The 18,324-nt window shown below is 41.2% G+C and overlaps 1 protein-coding gene across 1 annotated transcript in view; it reads left to right on the top strand.

Moving 5' to 3' along the window:
* CPAMD8 (C3 and PZP like alpha-2-macroglobulin domain containing 8) overlaps positions 1–18,324 on the top strand; it is a 64,602-nt gene that overhangs the window by 16,506 nt on the left and 29,772 nt on the right. Inside the window, exons 18-29 of the mRNA XM_030966689.1 lie at positions 737–879; positions 1,847–1,909; positions 5,901–6,126; positions 7,240–7,393; positions 7,927–8,069; positions 8,525–8,576; positions 9,647–9,945; positions 11,078–11,303; positions 11,856–12,032; positions 14,006–14,087; positions 15,761–15,917; positions 16,354–16,428. Coding sequence (XP_030822549.1) covers positions 737–879; positions 1,847–1,909; positions 5,901–6,126; positions 7,240–7,393; positions 7,927–8,069; positions 8,525–8,576; positions 9,647–9,945; positions 11,078–11,303; positions 11,856–12,032; positions 14,006–14,087; positions 15,761–15,917; positions 16,354–16,428 — 1,797 coding nt within the window. The remainder of the gene's footprint in view (positions 1–736; positions 880–1,846; positions 1,910–5,900; positions 6,127–7,239; positions 7,394–7,926; positions 8,070–8,524; positions 8,577–9,646; positions 9,946–11,077; positions 11,304–11,855; positions 12,033–14,005; positions 14,088–15,760; positions 15,918–16,353; positions 16,429–18,324) is intronic.

Genomic DNA, 18,324 nt, shown 5'->3' with positions numbered 1-18,324 from the left:
CTCTCTTTTTGCCCTCTGCTGCTTCTCCCCTGGGATCTGAGGGTTTTTCTTCTCTGATGCAGCTTTTTTTGTCCTTACTGAGAGCTGCAAACTCTTGGGGAAAATTCATTTTTGGGGAGGCGGTGTGCATGCAGGGCTGCACACCTGGTGTGCAAGAGCTGGGGGTGTGTGCAGGGAGCAAAGCTCATCCTCCAGTGCTGCTGGGAGCTGCTGTCTCTCATGAAAAAGGGAATTTAGGGCACAGAGCTGGGAGCTTTCCCTGTGAGGACACTTTGCATTTTGCTTGGCACCCTGGCAGGGCAGAGCTGGTGGTGCCTGGTGAGAGAGCAGCCTGCTCACTGCAGCAGAGCACACTGGGAACTTTTAGGAAGGGTAAAAAGCTGTGATGTTGTATTCTAGGGGGAAAAATAAGATTTTTTTAACCTGTCACACTTGCCCAGTAATGATAAATACTGATCTAAATGCTGATTTAAATGCATTTTCCATGCAGACAAGAGCTTTCTCATAAAGCCCATGCACCTGCACATTAACAATCATTTTTACACAAAGTTTTTTAAAAATCCTCAATATTCCATTAGGATTTCCCTGGTAAATGTTGAAATAGGATTGAGGGATTCTATTTTAAAATATCAATTAATTAATCACATTCATTTATTTTTCTTTCATTCTTTTTATTTATTTCTTTTTTTTTTCCTTGCTGGTTTTTGTTTTGTGGCGTTGATTTTTCACTGTCTAGGAAACTGGCTTGGTGGTGATGACTGACATAGTCAGCCTGAACCACAGGCAGAATGGAGGGATGTACACAGATGAGGCTGTCCCAGCCTTCCAGCCACACACTGGCACCTTGGTGGCCACCATGCATTCCAAAATAGCACCAAGGTAACTTTTGAGGCTTAATATCTGTTGTCTGTGATACCCCTGGCTGTTTTTTTTTTCTCTATTCTCAGCTTTTCCCACCTCAGGTTTAGACAAGGCAGTGATGGGGTAATTCTTCAAATGGCTTGGTAGATATAAAAAAAAAATCATTGACACTGCTTTGTTAAATTTAATTTAATTCTGGAAAAGTGACACGTGCAAAGAGTGCTAAATTGTCATTTTGAAGAATATTTCTTTGCAATTTGCTGTGAATTTTTTGGAATATTTGCAAGCTACAGCTGTTTTTGCAGAGTCACTCATTGCTCATGATTTGGACCATTCAGCTGGTGGTCAAAATCAGCAGAATGAGGATCTGCATGAGGGAAAGGCTGTGAAGTACCACAAGTGATGAGGATCCTGAACTTCCTAAAAGCTTCTCTTAGCAGAGGAACTTCTGGGGTTAGCTAAGAAATAGATAATGAAGTACAACAGGTATAATGAAGTACAACAGGTATAATGAAGTACAACAGGTATAATGAAGTACAACAGGTATAATGAAGTATAACAGGTATAAAAAGCTGATTTAAATTGTTAAAATATTAGAAATCAGAACAATTCAAGGAGCAGGGATGGATGCAGAGGTGTGATTGTTATCACTGCTGCTGGAGGTCACTTCTTTCCCTTGATTCCCTTTGGTAAAAGAATTTGAATCACAAACCAATTTCATTTTAATTTCCATTATTTCTGCTGGTTTCAAAGGTTGCCTTACTTGTACTCTTTTTTAGATTCTTGCCTGCAGAGTGGGTGTGCACACAAAGGGATTGCTTCAAAACCCATTTAATTTGTGTTATTCACTCCTTAATGAGTCTGCACCAGCCAGAGTTTTGGTCCTGTGAGCCAGAGTCAGCTGATAACTCTGATTTATCACTGACTGCTGGAAATACCTTATTAAAAGAATCAATTTGCTAGGATTTATTTCTTATTCTAGCAGAGCAGAGAAGAGGAAAAGAACCTTCTTCCCTGAGACCTGGATTTGGCACTGCCTCAATGTCAGGTATTGGCATTAATTATATCCAGAGGGTTGTAAACAAAGCTCTTTAAAATCTAATGAGTTACAATGGCATTTTCTGATATTTAATTTTTTAAAATTATTATTTTTCCTCCTATTGTTTTTCATTACCACTTCAATCTTTGCAACATTTCCTCTGGTTCTGAAGTGTTCCCTGCTTCAAACTGAACCTGTCAGCTGTGCCCACATTGATTCTCTATTGATTGCTTTTCAAATTTCACCCTTCTTTCTCTGTCATCTCCTGCAAGAACATCTCCCCCAGACCTCAATCTGCCTCCTCTCAAATCCTGCTTTCCTCTGGGTACAGTTGGAACTAAAAAAAAAATTATTAAAGAGATAACTAATCCATCCCACAACAGCACATCTAGGATAATTTGAAGCAATTATTAAAAAGCTTCTCCAGGTTTGCAAGTAAACTTCATCCTCAATAAATGGTTGTAAATTAAATTTGACAGGAACTTGGAGCAAGTGTATTCAAATCTGTTCAATTGAGCATGAAATATACTTTGTAGAAATACACAAAGAATTCCAGAAGTGCCCATTTGGGCCTCAGCAAGCCAGGGCAGTTAATTATAAGTGGGAGAGTGTGGAATAAAAAGTTGCAGATTGCATTTTCTCTGCTTCATTTCATTAGAAACAACTGAGGTGGAGCATTCCTTCATTTCCACTCTCTTGAGCAGGGAGAATTTTATTTTTTTTCTTCTATAATTTATAATATACAATCCCCCAAAAAAAAAAAAAAAAAAAAAAAAAAAGAAACAAAAGCCTAATGTCAACTTCCCAAACCAATTCTAAAAATTCCTAGAGCCTGGCTGGAGGGTCTAATGGCTGGAAATGAGTGTGTACTTTGGCCCTGTGCCCAGAAGAGTAAGTGCCCTCATGTGTGAAAATAATGTTAATGCTGGTTATGGGCTGAAATCCCAGTGGAAAGAACATCAGCTGCAACAAATTGTCCGGTTAAACAGGCTGGAATTGTGCCAGCACTGCCTCCCTCCCTGCTGCTCCTCAGGGCTTGAGCATCAGGGCAGCTGCAAACTGCAGCAGGGTGAGCCCCAATGGCTGCTGGAAAGGAGGTAAAATAAAATAACTTTGCCATTTATGTAGGTTTAGATGGGATATTGGGGAAAAAATCTTTCTATGGAGCCCTGGCACAGGGTGGGTGCCCCTGGATCCCTGGCAGTGCCCAAGGCCAGACTGGACAGGGCTTGGAGCAGCCTGGGACAGTGGGAGGTGTCCCTGCCATGGCAGGGGTGACACTGGATGGGCTTTGAGATCCCTCCAACCCAAACCATCCTGGATTTCTGTGACCATTTCCATTGCTTGGAAGTTCCTCTGCAGCAGTGGAAGGGCAGGGGTGGCCTGAGGCTTTGAGATCCTTCCAACCTGAACCATCCTGGGATTGTGTGACCATTTCCATTGCTTGGAAGTTCCTCTGCAGCAGTGGAAGGTGTCCCTGCCATGGCAGGGGTGGGATGGGATGGTCCCTAAAGCCCCTTCCAACCCAACCCGTTCCCATGCCATGTTTTTGTGATCCAAGTGCATTTCCCAAGGCTTTTCCCTCTGCAGTTTGAGCTGGGGGAGCCACATTCACCAGCCAGTGCTCGGAGTGTGGCTGAGTGATAAAAAGCACACTGATCTCCACTTTTTATTGTTTTCATCCTTTCCCTTTGTAACACAAACACAGAGGTGAGTCCCTGATGAGCTGCCTGGCTCCTGACAGGAGCAACTCCTTCAGGCTCACTGGAAATTCATTTATTTAGAGGAGAAAAGCAAGGCCAAGGTGCTTCACTGGTGCCTCAAGTGAGAGCAAGTCTGAAAAGCAGTGGCAGTGCAGCTCTGGGTGTGCATCATGAGGACACCATGTCATGCTGGGCACTTCTTCTGGAGACCTCCCATTCTCATTTTCCATGTCCCCAGAGCTGGCAGCATGTGTGTCAAGCTCTGGGGAATAAATAAGGACTTGTGAGGAAACAACCTTGGGGTGTACTCACAAGTGCACCAATCACCCTGCCAGCTGAGCCATGAAATAGCTTTTGTTCCTGTGTTAGAGGAAATGTTTTCTGTTCCAGGCAAGGCCAAAGCTGCTTTGCAGGAGGGAAACAGCAAACTCTGAAGGGCAAATCTGAATTTCTATCATTATAAAGCATGGAAGAGGATATCAGGGTTATGATATCCCTTTGTGCTATGCACAAGAAAGCTAAATATGCAAAGATTTGATTTTTAATAGCTAATTTCAGTCCTCATTGGAAGAAAATGAGAGGTCTGGAATTTTTCTAAGTCAGTCATTCCAAAACCAAGCAAACCAAAATGTTTCTGAAGCACAACAAGCAGTTGCTGAACTGGATGTTTAGGAAGTTTGTCATTTGTCCTTGCATTCAGGCAGAGTCTGCACTGTGGCAATGGACACAGGGACAATGAGTTCCAAAAAACCCACTTTTATTTCACTAGCTGTTAAATCAACTATTGTTGAACTGTTTTTATCCAGGACTTTGGTCTGGGATTATTTCTTGTCTTTCCTTTTAGATTTTGGCGTTTGTTTCAGAGTTTGGTTTAGATTTTTTTAACTTTGTGCAAACATTTGCCTCTAAGAAAAGTGACTTGGAAATAAGGCTGCAACTGAAGTTTTTAATCCAGGAAGAATTTGTGTTTTGCAGAAGAACTATTTGCTTTTCTGCTGCTTATAAATATTAAAAATTAAATATTTGCAACTCTCAAAGCTGATAGAAAGCACAGAGCCTTTTGTAAAGCTCAGAGCAGCCAATGCTATCTGATAAATCTGCATCTGGAGGGAATTCCCCAAAATACTTGGGGACACCATTAAAAATGTTAGGAAAATTAATCCACAAACATCAGAGATTAATGTCCAAAAAGGAGACAGAGGAGTTCTTTTTGCTTTATTTGAATAAAGGCAGAGGCCATGGAGCATTCCCCTGGGGTCTCTCCAATTTTTGATGGATGCAGCCCCCTTTTTATCCCAATTTCCCTTCTCTCTTTCCCCATTGGCTGAGGTACTTGAGAGGTACAGACTTCCCAAAACACCTGATAACAAAGATTTCCCTCTAATGTATAATCCTCCTTTTTAATTTTTAGTTCTTATGGAATTTAGAGTTTTTCCCCATTGTTTCTTTCATCTTTGAATGTCTAATTTCATTTCTCAGCAAACCTAAAGTTTACTTGTAAGAACAAATATCTTTTTCTATTCATCAATCAGTGGAATCCTTCCCATTGTTTCTTTTATCTCCCAGTGCTGGTTTTATCTACCAGCAGCCCCACAGCTTGTAAAGACAAATCTGCTATTCCTCTCAAAAATAATTTAATTAATGTGATGAATATTATTGCATGTTGCTTTGGCAGTATACCAGCTGTGAAAAACGCCAATCACTTGTTTTTAAATTTTTTAAAGGTTTAATAGTAATAAAATGGTTATAAAAATAGTAATACAAGTAGAGGAATAATATTTCGGACAATTTGAATTAGGACAATATGAGAGAATGGAAACAAAGAGTTATGGACAGTCCAGGTACCTTTTTCTGGGCAAAATAAGCCTGAAAAAGGACACAGATTAACAGAGGATTAACCCTTAAAAACAACAGTCTGTTGCATATTCATACAGCTCATACATGATGCATAAATTCCACTCAAACACAGGATTCTGTCTGGTCATCCTCAACTTCTTCCTCATAATCCTAACTGACCAAGGTGGGAAGAAGTTCATTTCTCCCGATAATGGAGCAATAAATTCTCTTTCTCTGAAAGATTCAGGTGTCCTGTGGCTGCTATCTCAGTGTGAGTCCTTTCTTTAAAAAAAAAATCCTACACAGCATAGTTTCTATTTTAACATTTTGTTGTAACCTAAAACTATATTTACCACACTACTTAAGAGAATTAATACAGCATCACTTTCCAACACAACACATGTAATATTCATTTGAATATTTGCCAAAAGCCAATCATAAAATACTCATTTTTCACACAGCTCAGGGGAAGCCCAGCTGCAGGTGGAGGTGCCTGACTCCATCACCACGTGGATCACAGAGGCCGTGGCTCTGTCTGAGGACAAGGGGCTGGGCATTGCCAGCCAGACAGAGCTGAGGACCTTCAAACCCTTCTTCATCGACTTCACTCTGCCCTACCACGTCATCAGGGGGGAGCAGACCAAGATCCCCCTCACTGTCTACAACTACCTGCCCCTGTGTGCAGAGGTAAAGCTCAGCCCTCCCCTGTCACTGACATATTTTATGAAAAATCCTTTTGTTAGGATCTTTTTCTCCTGAGAAGCTGAGAGGCCTCAGAAACAATTATTTTAAACAATAATTATAAAATTAATTAAAATAATCAATATTTAATTAATTAAATTAATTAAAATAATTAATATTAATTATTTTAAACAATAATTATCTGCTTGCTGCTGTGGAGTGCAACAGGTGCATCTTTGATTGGTCTCATGTGGTTGTTTTTAATTAATGGCCAATCAAAGTCCAGCTGTCTTGGACTCTCTGGTCAGTCACAAGGTTTTATTATCATTCCATTCCTTTCAATACTTCTGATGAAATCCTTTTTTCTATTCTTTTAGTATAGTTTTAATATATCATTTTCTTTTAATATAATATATATCATAAAATAATAAATCAGCCTTCTGAAACATGGAGTCAAGATTCTCATCTCTTCCCTTGTTGGGGTGTTCTTCAAATTCCACACTCCCCTCAGTTCTGGCTCCTCACCATGGCTGGTGGGTGATTTACCTGTCACAGGAGAGAAGGTGTCAGGCTGACAGAGGGGTAAGCTCAGCAGAGATGCTTTGAGAAGATAAATATTGCTTTTTTTTCAACTCAAATAAATGTCATTGCTTGCTTTGGTTTTGGTTTGAAACGCCTGTGGTTGGCTGAAGTGTCTTGCAGCACTTCAGAAAAGCAAATGTTGAAAAAGGCAGGGAAAAGACATTTGAAAAGCCATTTGAAAATACATTCCCCAGTTTGGAATCTTGTGCTGAACCAAAAAGAATTTCCTTCGTAATCAAAAAGCTGCTAAAAATTGGTCATTTTGAAGGATTTTTTTTCCCCAAGGAATTCCATCCCCTTCTCACACTCCCCATGTCCAGTACCATCTCCCAGAAATATCTGTAGAATTGCTGAGCTGAAAGCACTGCTCTCAGTAAAATCCATGGCTAGAAACTTTGAAGAATGAATAATCTTCATTCTGTGATTGTTATGAAGAATTCTGTGGGTTTCCCATCATTCACATAGCTCAGTTTGACTTTGTGGCTGATATTGTGGTTGATGTTATTTCCAATAAATGACATTTCCAATCTTTTACAGGTCCACGTGAAGATTTCTGTCCCAAAAGGCATCAAGTTTGTGGGGCACCCTGGGAAGCACCACCTGACCAGAAAGAAATGTGTGGCCCCAGGGGAGGCCAAGCCCACCTCCATCGTGCTGTCCTTCAACGAGCTGGGCCTGAGCAACATCACTGGTACTCACAACTCAAAACACCTTCAAAAGTGTTTCTTCTTCTTCTCTCAGGGAAAAATTCTGATTTCCCTATTGCCCCAGTTCATTCATTCCACTTGTTGCCAGCTTGGCTTTTCAACCTCATTTGTTGTAGGAACAAATCCCCTGCCTGTGATGCACAGAATGTGCAAACAAACAGCAGGACATTCTCTGGTCATCTTTTTTTTTTTTTGTTGTGATATTAAGGTTGGGCCTGTTTTGTTTCCCTGAAGAGATCAGTGGAAATTTTTAAACAAGAGAATAACAACAAATTCTGTGCAAATAATCCCAGTGAAAACTAGAAACCAAAAATTAGGGAAGAGTTTCTCTGTTGCCCCATGATTGTTCAAATATTGCCTGGTTTTAGATGTGACCACTCAAATATGAATAAAGGGAATATGAGAGAGGTAATTACAGCACTTGTTAATCAGCTGCTTCTAATTAATTTGGATCTCTTTAACTTCTAGAGATCTTTATATCTCAAAATCTCTGCTGCTTTTCCCTTCTGTTTCTTAGCAAAAGCTTTTGCCTATGGTGGGACCAACTGCTGCCAGGAGGGGATGCAGAGCCTGAAGAATGGCAAACACTCAGAGGACTCTTACCTGGACAAAAGGAGCCCTGTGGGGGTGGATTATGTTCGCAGCAGTGTCATTATTGAGGTGAGAAAACACCAATTTATGGTAATTCAGGGGAAAAAAAAAAAGCTTGGGAAATTGTGAAATCAACGTGAGCAGGTTTATAAAGATCCTCAAGGTGATTCACCCTCAAGGTGATTTATGGTGCTTTAGGAGATTGGAAATAATCAGCTTTGGTGGTTCTTGTACAGAAAGAGCCCATTTGAGCTCCTCTGGTGAATCTTCAACATTGTTCAGGAGAAAAAAGCAATGGATATTTTATGGGATAAGCTTGGCCTGTTAATCTAAGAAATATGATAAAAGGGAAGGTTCTCTGGCACTGCTCTAGCTAACAGAACACAGTGCCATCACTTTTCTGTAAAGGATATAAACCACTGCACAGCAGCAAAAATAATTTCTGTGTTTTCCAAGTCCAACTGGGATCTGTTCCTGCTAATCCAAGCCCTGTGGCTTATGCATGGATTTCTGTCTTTCTATAGCCAGAGGGACTGTCCAGAGAATACACCTACAGTGTGTTCTTCTGCCCAAATGGTAAGTTCATGATTTGAATGAGATATTCAGTTTGTTTGAATCCATTTTAAAAGAAGCATTTGACTTCTTTAAAAAAAAATTTAAAAAATCCTTGTTTCCATTTCTCTGTGATTGATGAGTTCTGGTCTGTAGGAAGAACTTGTAAATAAAGAGTCTTTCTTACCTGGCTGGCTAATTATGAATTTGCTCTAGCTGCCCAAGTGATTTCTGGAAATGGCCATTAAATTCCTTTGCTTTATGGAACAGTTTCAGTATTCAGCACTGTGGACAGTAACTGGGACTGTACTTTATTTTCAGCTGGTGCTTTAAGATTCAGTTCTGGAATCAGTCTGTCCTTTCTGCCAGAGATTTGGATAACTCAGAGCTGGCTCCAGTAGCTGAACAGAGATGCTTTTGACCACTAGATTAGAACTGAAAAATCACTTGCTGAGCTCATAAGAAATTCAGCTGAGCAGTTTGAAGGATTTTCTGCCTTGAAGGGGGTAAAAATAAAAGATGAAAAGAAACAACCATGTGTATTTTAATATGTTGTTCATCAAAACGGGGGAGATGTTGGGAAGGATGAAAGTTTGACAAGAAAGTCTCACAGATATGTGTGCTTAGCAGAAAGATTTTTAAATGTAGAGTCAGATGAAGGAATAGAGATGGAAGCAAGTTTTGATATAGAAGAAAAGAATTGCTGAGCCAGTCTTACTGGATAACCAAGGAGGCAAAGGGTGTGTTAGTTAGAAGGGGTTTTTATGGCTTAGAGCAAAGGATAAACCCACCTCAAACTAACACACCCTTTGCCTCCTTGGTTATCCAGTAAGACTGGCTCAGCAATTCTTTTCTTCTATATCAAAACTTGCTTCCATCTCTATTCCTTCATCTGACTCTACATTTAAAAACCTTTCTGCTAAGCACACATATCTGTGAGACCTTCTTGTCAAACTTTCATCCTTCCCAACATTAATACTTTAAAAGAAGCTGGGGAAAAAACCCATGTGCTTAGCAAAGCTCCGTTTGAATTTCAGTTATCAGCTCTAAGCTGAGCTCCAATTCTTACAACATTCCCTTGTTTTTCTGACTAGAGAAAATACACATTTCCACACCCAACAAATACGAGTACCAGTACCTGCAGAAGCCAGCCCAGATGAGGCACTTTGAGCTGGCAGTGAAGGCTCACAATGATGCTCACCTGGCCCTGTCCTCGGGCCCCCACGACATGGCCGAGATGGCCGAGATCGTCATCGGGGGACAGCAGAACTCCAGAACCTGGATTTCCACCAGCAAAATGGGAGAGCCAGTGGCCAGCAGGGACACACCTGGCATCCTCTCCTGGGATGAATTCCGCAGCTTCTGGATCAGCTGGAAAAATGGAGTTATCCAGGTACTGAATTCTTCTGGAAGTTTCTTTGTAAACAGTTTGAGAACACACAGAGCAGTTTTTCCTTGAGGTCCATTCCTGTTGCCTTTTCCCTCTGAAGCCCTGATCAGGCTGCTGTGATCATAACAAATCTGCTTTTGCCAGCAATATGTTCTCAGGACCTCAGTCCTGGTTGAGATGGAGACAATACAAAGCAATGTGCAGCCATGATATTTTCTGGAAAATCCTTTCCTTAGGATTTTTCCTCCTGAGAAGCTGAGAGGCCTCAGGAACAAAATGTAAACAATGGTTATCTGCTGCTGTGGGATGCAACAGGTGCATCTGTGATTGGTCTCATGTGGTTGTTGCTAATTAATGGCCAATCACAGCCCATCTGGCTCGGACTCTCTGCCCAAGCCACAAGCCTTTGTTATCATTCTTTCCTATTCTATTCCTAGCTAGCCTTCTGATGAAATCCTTTCTTCTATTCTTTTAGTACAGTTTTAATGTAATATATATCATAAAATAATAAATCAAGCCTTCTGAAACATGGCGTCAGATCCTCATCTCTTCCCTCATCCTCAGACCCCTGTGAACACCACCACAGCAATGTATTGTCTTTTCACCATTGACTTATTTGCCATATTGTCTTGTTGCCATTTTCAGAAGGCTTCAAACTGTTTTTATTCTAGCATGCATGCTTTTTATACATTCTTACAAAGCTCATAAGTTTACACTTTACTCATTGATTACAAAAGACAAAGTGTTTGTTGGAATAGTTGCAGGTTTCTCTTACTTCTCCTTCTTTCTTTCTTGGTTTCTCTCTCAACGACCTTGGTAGAAAATTCTTTCAGGGGTAAACATGGATCCCCTTCTCAAACTTCTCTCTGGCTCACAGAAGCTGCTCTAAAACCTCTTCCACAAGTCCTCAACATTTTTAGTGCTGAAACCTTGCAGGCCAAGCCTGTGCATTTCTCATTGAACTGCCTTGGATTGTTTTGTGGGTGCGAAGGAGAGAGATATTGCTGCACCTGCAGGGCACCCCTGGGCTGGGAGGTGTCCCAGCACACCAGGCACAGTGATTCCACCTGTGTGGAGCTCTTGGAACTCCACCTGTGTGGCCTCTTGGATCTCCATGGTCTCTTGTCCCTTTCAGGTTGGCCACGGTACTCGGGTGCTAAACGAATCTATTATTGTGGAGTGGACAGTCCCCAAACAGCTTGAGGTGAAGTACATTGGCTTTTCCACAGGCTGGGGGTCAATGGGAGAGTTTAAAATTTGGAGAAAAGAAGAGACTGATGAAAATCACAATGAAGCATTTACTCTTGGAGTTCCCCACAACATAATTCCAGGATCAGAAAGAGCTACGGCTTCAATAATAGGTATCAATAATCAGGAGGTATCACTTAGGTACCCCTTCCCAAATGTCAACAGATGCTCCAGCTGTTACTTCTGACCAGTTCTTGAGTAATGCACAGCAGATAAAATAGTCACAGGCACTTTAAAAGGTTTATTACTGCTTAATTCTGGGGCAGATCATTCCTTGGGGTGTTTTTGGCACTTGTTTGAAGCCTGTTTGGGTTGACAGTGGCTTGAAGTTGGTGGCAGTGAGGGGCTTGGCAGGGGCACTGCCTGTTACTGCTCATGGTGTTTATCTCATTGTCATCCTCATCACAAATTGTGCCGTGTTCTAAACTGGTCTAAACTGGGAAGTCTTGGATAATCAGAGGCTGAAATGTGGAATTTCTCTAATCCAGCCAGAGATTGAAGGGCTAAGACTTAACAGCTGAAGGACTTCCCATTTTTCACAGTTTATTTAAGCTGATTTGGGGTAGCCAGGAGATATTAGTGCAGTGAGGTGGGGGATAACCACAAAACACCAAAAGGAAACCTTAAATTGCCTGATCCTGAACATCTCCCCTCTTTCTCATCAGGAGATGTGATGGGTCCTACCCTGAACAACCTGGACAACCTGCTGAGGTTGCCCTTTGGCTGTGGGGAGCAGAACATGATCCACTTTGCTCCCAATGTCTTTGTCCTGAAATACCTGCAGAAAACCAAGCAGCTCAGCCACGAGGTGGAGGTTGAAGCTACAGATTACCTCGTTCAAGGTAACTCAGCACAATTAAATTCACAGATGGAGAAAAGGCTTTGAATTCATAGTTTTGCTTTGCATGTCCCTTTTTCTAATCAAGAATAGCCCAAGTGATGAGGATTCATCATTTCCTGCAGGATAATCTCACAGCCTGACAGATTTTGATGATAAGATGTTAATCTGTTTCCCTTCAGTGACTCCCTAGTTCAGATGTTTATTGATTCATCTTTATCTTTTTTTCCTTAGCTGATTTCTATGTTTAAACAGTTTAGAAAGTAAAGGAAAATGAAATTTACTGAAAATCTGTATACTTAGGGGATTTTGCCTTATTCATAAATTATCTTTTCAAACCTTTAGTCACTAGAGTTATGGCTGCTTTCTGGACTTTTTTTTAAACAGAATTTTCTTAGTAACAGTATACCAAAAATCAAAATTTTGTATCCAAAGTAGTTAAAAGCCTTCATTACATGGCTCTAGGTTATCTGTCCTTTCAATGTCCTGTCCTACTTTACCAAGCAACTCAAAACAACATTTTTTTTTTTTTTTATTTTTTTTTTTTTTTTTTCACTGTTTTTCTCAGCATTTGTTTTGGGAAGAACCACATGCAAAATAGTTTTATAACTAAGTGCAATAATTCTCAGGACAAGTAAGAATTCAGAGATCATTAAAAACCAGAGTGACCCAAAGGGACAAAGCTCTCTTGTGTATGAGTCAGACAATAGCCATGTCATGAAATCAGAGGTGACAGGGTTAGGTGGTTCTCCTCTGAAAATATAAATATAAAATGTAATATGTGAGATATTTCTTGTGTTCAGCAGCAAAAGCCCAGCTCTGCTTCCTCTGCCTGGCTCCAGTCATTTCACTTGTAATTTTCTGGGCTTGCTGGGAGCAGTGAGGCAAAGGGAATTTGTTAATGGCCCAAGTCAGTGTTTCCTTTGCAACATCATTTGCTTTTGTTTCTTTTTATGAATCTGCAAACCTTCCAGGTTTTTGGCTCCAAACTCTGTTTGCTAATTAACCCTTACAGAAGAAACCCCCAAGAGTTTTAAACCCTTCTGTGTTCACTGGAGCCCTGCCAAGTGTAAGGTTTAGATGGGAAATGCTCACTCTAGAATTGCTTTTGTGATTTACCAAGCCAGAAAACTTCTTCATCCCTCAAGCATCCATCATGGAAAGTGCTGATAATAAATGCCAATAATTCCCATGTATTCCCTCTTCTTTTGAAGTGGCCTGGGCTAAACCAGTCAGTATTTTTTCTACCTTCCCACAAAAAAAAAAAGCGGGTGAACAGGGGAAAACTGGATGAATACACAATATACATTTTGTACAATTCATTTGTTGGGATGAGCATGGCTGTAGACAAACAGGTCCGATAAACAAATCATTTTCCTAGTAGAAAGAGGAATTTTTTTTTTCATTTTCAGCCTCAGAAGACATTCCAGGAGGGAGTTCTTATCTTCAGCATTCACCTTAATTATTCACCTAATTATTAAAATGTTAATAGTGATGTCTAAAGCAAGCCTTGGGACAGCCCCTGCAGCAGGAGGTGTTCACATGCATTGAGGCCACAGCTGTTGTTTTTATGTTATCTAAAGTTGATCCAAGCAACAGCTTTGGGAAAAGTCAGAATCCAGCTGTAATGTCACAGGCAAAACCTTTTCATTTGTAAATGGAAGTAAAATGGAAGGAGAGTGGCTGTATGATTAAGTAAAAACCTTTTGATAGTGTGTTTTTTTCAGAGAAGTGTCAGATTTTCAGCATTTGCAGGGTCCCAGATGTTTCCCTGAGCAGATTTCTGGACAAAGTGCACACAGAGCTGGCTCTCACTCACAGCAGAATAAGAAGCTGCCTCAGGCAGCAGAATCCCTTACACATGTTCCAGATGTTCTGAGTCTTCATTCACTTTAAATGCTCATTTTTCTCTGTGTGAGGAGGTTTTGGACTCCCCAGTTCTTTTCAATTTCTTTTCTTTCCCCCAATTCCTTCCAGGCTACCAGCGCCAGCTGACCTACAAGAGGCAGGATGGCTCCTACAGTGCTTTTGGGGAGAGGGACTCCTCAGGGAGCATGTGGTGAGTGCCTATTTAAAACTGAGCTCAAACTACTTAAAACCGAGTTAGAAAAGTTCTAAGTGTTTGCAAAACAAGAAAAATACACTGGGCTGGGAGAGAGGAGTAATTTTCCAGCTTCTCTCGTGGTATCACACACAGTGGAGAGCAGAAATAATGCAATGATACTCAGAAATATTCAATAATATTCTATGGAATTGCTGTACACTGCTGCTGAGTGCTCTGACTGCATTACCTGGTGTGTTGGAGGTGATTCAGGACTCAGGAGCTGTCAGGAGAGTTAAATCTGCTAATTAGTCCAGGCTTCAGGCACAAAGCTGTAGTTAAGGATCACATCTGCAATTGAAGTAGCAATTAATGGGTAATTAAGTGCCTAATTCCATTAAGGAAGGGGGTTTTACCTGAAGCAGGGAAATGTGGCAGAGGCTTCTGTCAGGTAAAAAACCCACCAAAACCAACTCAAAACCCCTCAAAGACACCCTTGTACCTTGTACCAGCAGGATGGGTTTGTGCACTGTGATCTTTGTGATCTTTCGATTTGTGCACTGTGATCTTTGGAGAAAATCCTTAAATTCATGATGCATCAGTTTGTTGTCTATTCATAAACTTTTTCTCTAAACTAGTTTACATATGCTATGAACTCTTTAGCATGGCTCCTCCTTGGTTCTACTTTTTTAGAGTATGTGGATTCCTTAGTTGTGGTTTTAGTCTTTTTTTAATTATCATTTTTAATTTTGGGCTTTGGTCCTCACTGTCTTCAGTCAGTGAGTGCTGATTGTTGGCATTTCTGTAGCAGGTGTCTTCATTTATATTATTATTGGATCTTATATTTTTATTTATCTTATCTTATCTTATATTTTTATTGGATCTTATCCCATCCAAGCAGGCATTTTAACACAAGCATGCTTAAAATCAGCTATTTTCATTAAGCTTAATTAACAACAGAAATAAAATGTATATCTTTATAACAAAGCAATTTTAACACCACACATATAAAATCCATTTTAATATTTGCAAAAAGCCTGTATTATAATATAGATCTATAACACAGGGAACTTCCACCTCAGCCCCAGCATCTCCCAGTCCCTGGATGTGAAATGTGGTGACACAGAATTACTCAACACTCCAAAAATCCCCTGCCAGGCAGCAGAGTTTGCTACCCTCCCATTCCTCAGGGGCTTGTAAATGCAATGACTCAATCCCCCCAAGCTGGCCAGTGCTCACACTTGTTGTCAGAGGTTTAGAATTCCAAAAACACTTCTGGTGCTTTCTGAAGTCTTAATTCTGTATAAAGTGGAACACAGCTTCAGGCTTGAGGAAAGGATCTGGATTACTTATGAGAAATATATTGATTCTTAATTGTAAAATATTGATTCTTAGCTTTAAAACTTTAATAATTTGGGATAAAAAAGAACTATTTCAGAGTGTGGCATAATTATGACAAATACACCTTTGAGTTCTACTTTTCAATTTAGTTTGTTGACCTTTAATCCTTTACTTACCCAAAGCCTGGACAGTGCTGGTGATTTTATGTCCCGTGAGCTTTTAAGAACAATATTTAGTGTTTCCCAACAAGATTTTTTCACTTTGTGCTTTCTAAGAATATAATTTTCTCCTTACAGGTACTTTAATCTGAATTTGTTTTTTCAGTAAAGATGATTAATTCATTTTTACAGGTTAACAGCTTTTGTTCTCAAGTCCTTTGCTCAGTCCCGTGGGTTTATTTTCATTGACCCCAAAGAACTCACAGCTGCCAAAGACTGGATCATCCAGCACCAGAAAGAAGATGGTTCTTTCCCTGCTATGGGCAGGATACTAAACAAGGACATTCAGGTAAAAAGCACCCAGGATCAACTTGAAGCAAGGACATTTTTAAAGTTATTAATCAGAGAATGAAGTGATGCAGTTTGAATGTGAATTTTGCACTTGAAAGGCTGGGATGCTGCAGGGAGAACCAGGGGAATTTCAGTTCAGAAAGGTCCATCAGAATGTGGCTGTGGGGGTCCCCAGAGGATGGAAATCAAGGTGTGAAAGCTTAAAAAATCCTGCATTAAATGTGTCCTCAGGCCAGGGACAGCTGGCTCCAGCCAGTGTGGGCTTGGCTTCCTAAATTTTGTACTCCTTGTGTACAAAAAAAGAAATTTGGTGATGCTTCAGCTTCTCCTCTAGTTCTAACACATCCTTTGTATTGCTTCAAAATCTGGGTTTTTTCCCCCAGTGTCCTTTTCTGTAGTTTTCATCCAGTGGTTTGTGCTGTTTGCCCTTCCAGGGTGGGATCCATGGGAAGATTTCCCTGACAGCTTATGTGGTTGCATCTCTTCTGGAAACAGGTGTCACTTCTGAGGTAACAAAAGCTTGGTTAAAACAGCTCCAAAAATTCTCTCTGTCCTTTCTTTATAAAATCTTCATTTTGCTGCTGTTTGCCTTCAGAGGTTCTGTGCTCTCTGGAGTGACTGACAGCATCCAGGGAAGGGGGAGGCTGCTGGAAAGCCTTGGGATTGTTCTGAGGTTAAAGAATGTGTTCTGAAATTGTTCAAGGTGGTCTCCCACCCTCCAGCCATCAGCTCATGATTATTCCAGCAGAGCAAAACACTCCCCTGCAGCCCCATCCCTCAACCTCTCCCAGAAATTACTGCAAAAAGAGTTTTCCTGCCTCTTAGCTTCAAGCTGTGAGTGCAGCCTGTGCTGATCCTGCTCTCTTGCCTGCAGAGACTCAGAAATCCTGGCTTGGTGCTAGAAGCAGTTTAACTTGGGGATCCAGAGAGCTCTTGTGGTCTGGCTTGGCTGCAGTGGCCAAAGTGCTACTGCTGTTAGATTACAGAGCCTTTGGAGAGCTGAGCTCCTGCACTGAGCTGGATTCAGGGCTCTGGAGAAAAATGTTGCTGTTCTTTGCAGGAACACTGCAAAAAAGAGAAGCAGCTATGTAGGAACAGCCAATTCCACTGGGAAAAAAACCGCCAAATTTCCAGTACAACTGGTGTTTTTGGGATTCCTCCTTAAAACTCCTGGTAACACAGCGCTCCTGCCCTCTGATGTGTTTCTGCCAGCATGCAGTTTCACCAGGATGGAGATGTTTAGATAAGATTGTGGTGACACATTCCCACTGTCCAGGACTGGGAAGATGCTCCCTTGCAGATGTTCCCCTGTCCTTCAGCCAGGGGAGAGGGCAGGGCTGGCCTGGGAGGTGAAAAAGAGGAGGTGCAGTGGATGCTGCAGCATCTCTTGGTGATCTGCTCTCACACAAAAGGGTCCATTCAGGCACAGTTTGGGTTTGATGAGATTGTGGAGGTGTCAGAGCAGCCAGTGCCCTTTCAGAACCTCTGATAACCTCAGCACTCCTCACCCATCCCTGTGGAGCCTGAAGAATAAAAAAAAATAGAGCTGCTGCTGCAGGCAGATGCCCCCTAAGCCCCTGTCCTTGTTGGAGTGGGAGGCTTTCAACCTTGTTAAAAATTCAGAAAACCCTGCAGAGCTCACAGAGGAACTTCCTGCCTCCCTGTCAGCAGTGATGTGATGCTCTCTCCGGGCTGCTCTGTGTGGCAGGGCAGCCCCAGCAGTGCACTTTCTGTGCGTTCTAATGGTTTTCCTAGAGGAGATTTGTGAGTGTTCCTAATGATCTTAGCTAGGAAATGAGGAAGGGCAAGGTTAGTGCCGCAGGGAAATCAAAGGAAACCAAATTACATCAAGTCCAATTAAATTGTTTCTATAAATTATCAGAGCCACGTTCCTGCATGGTGAGGTCATTGGGGGAGTTAATAAAACATGTTTGTTGGCTGCAGGGACCCCTGGGAACCTTGGCCTTTATTATCCTCTGGCGTCTGCCAGACGCTCCAGAGTGTCAGGAGCACAATCAAACCTCCAGCACAGAGCTCACCCTGCCCTGCTCATCTGCTGCCTTGCAGGGCACACAATTTCTCCAGCTTTAGGGGAGGAAAAGTGTGTCTAAAAGTTAGCTTAAATCATTCTTACTCTGCTGGTTGCACCTTTTTTTTTTGGAATTTTTGATGCATGGCTTTTCTCAGGGTGTCCAATGTGTTCTCAAAGTGTCCATGCTGTTCTGCAGAGAGCAAAATGTATCTTTCTGAGTTGATTGTGTGGTTTTTTGTTTGGATTTTTTTTGGTGGTTTTTGTTTGGTTGCTATTGTATTTGCTGGGAAATGTCCTGACCAAGGCAGGAATGATGAATCTGAGTCCATGTTCTTAGAAGACGAATATATTATATTTATATTATATTATATTA

This window comes from Camarhynchus parvulus, chromosome 28 (genome assembly GCF_901933205.1).
Source record: "Camarhynchus parvulus chromosome 28, STF_HiC, whole genome shotgun sequence".
Classification (NCBI taxonomy): domain Eukaryota; kingdom Metazoa; phylum Chordata; class Aves; order Passeriformes; family Thraupidae; genus Camarhynchus; species Camarhynchus parvulus.
This window is presented reverse-complemented; position numbering and strand designations above follow the sequence as displayed.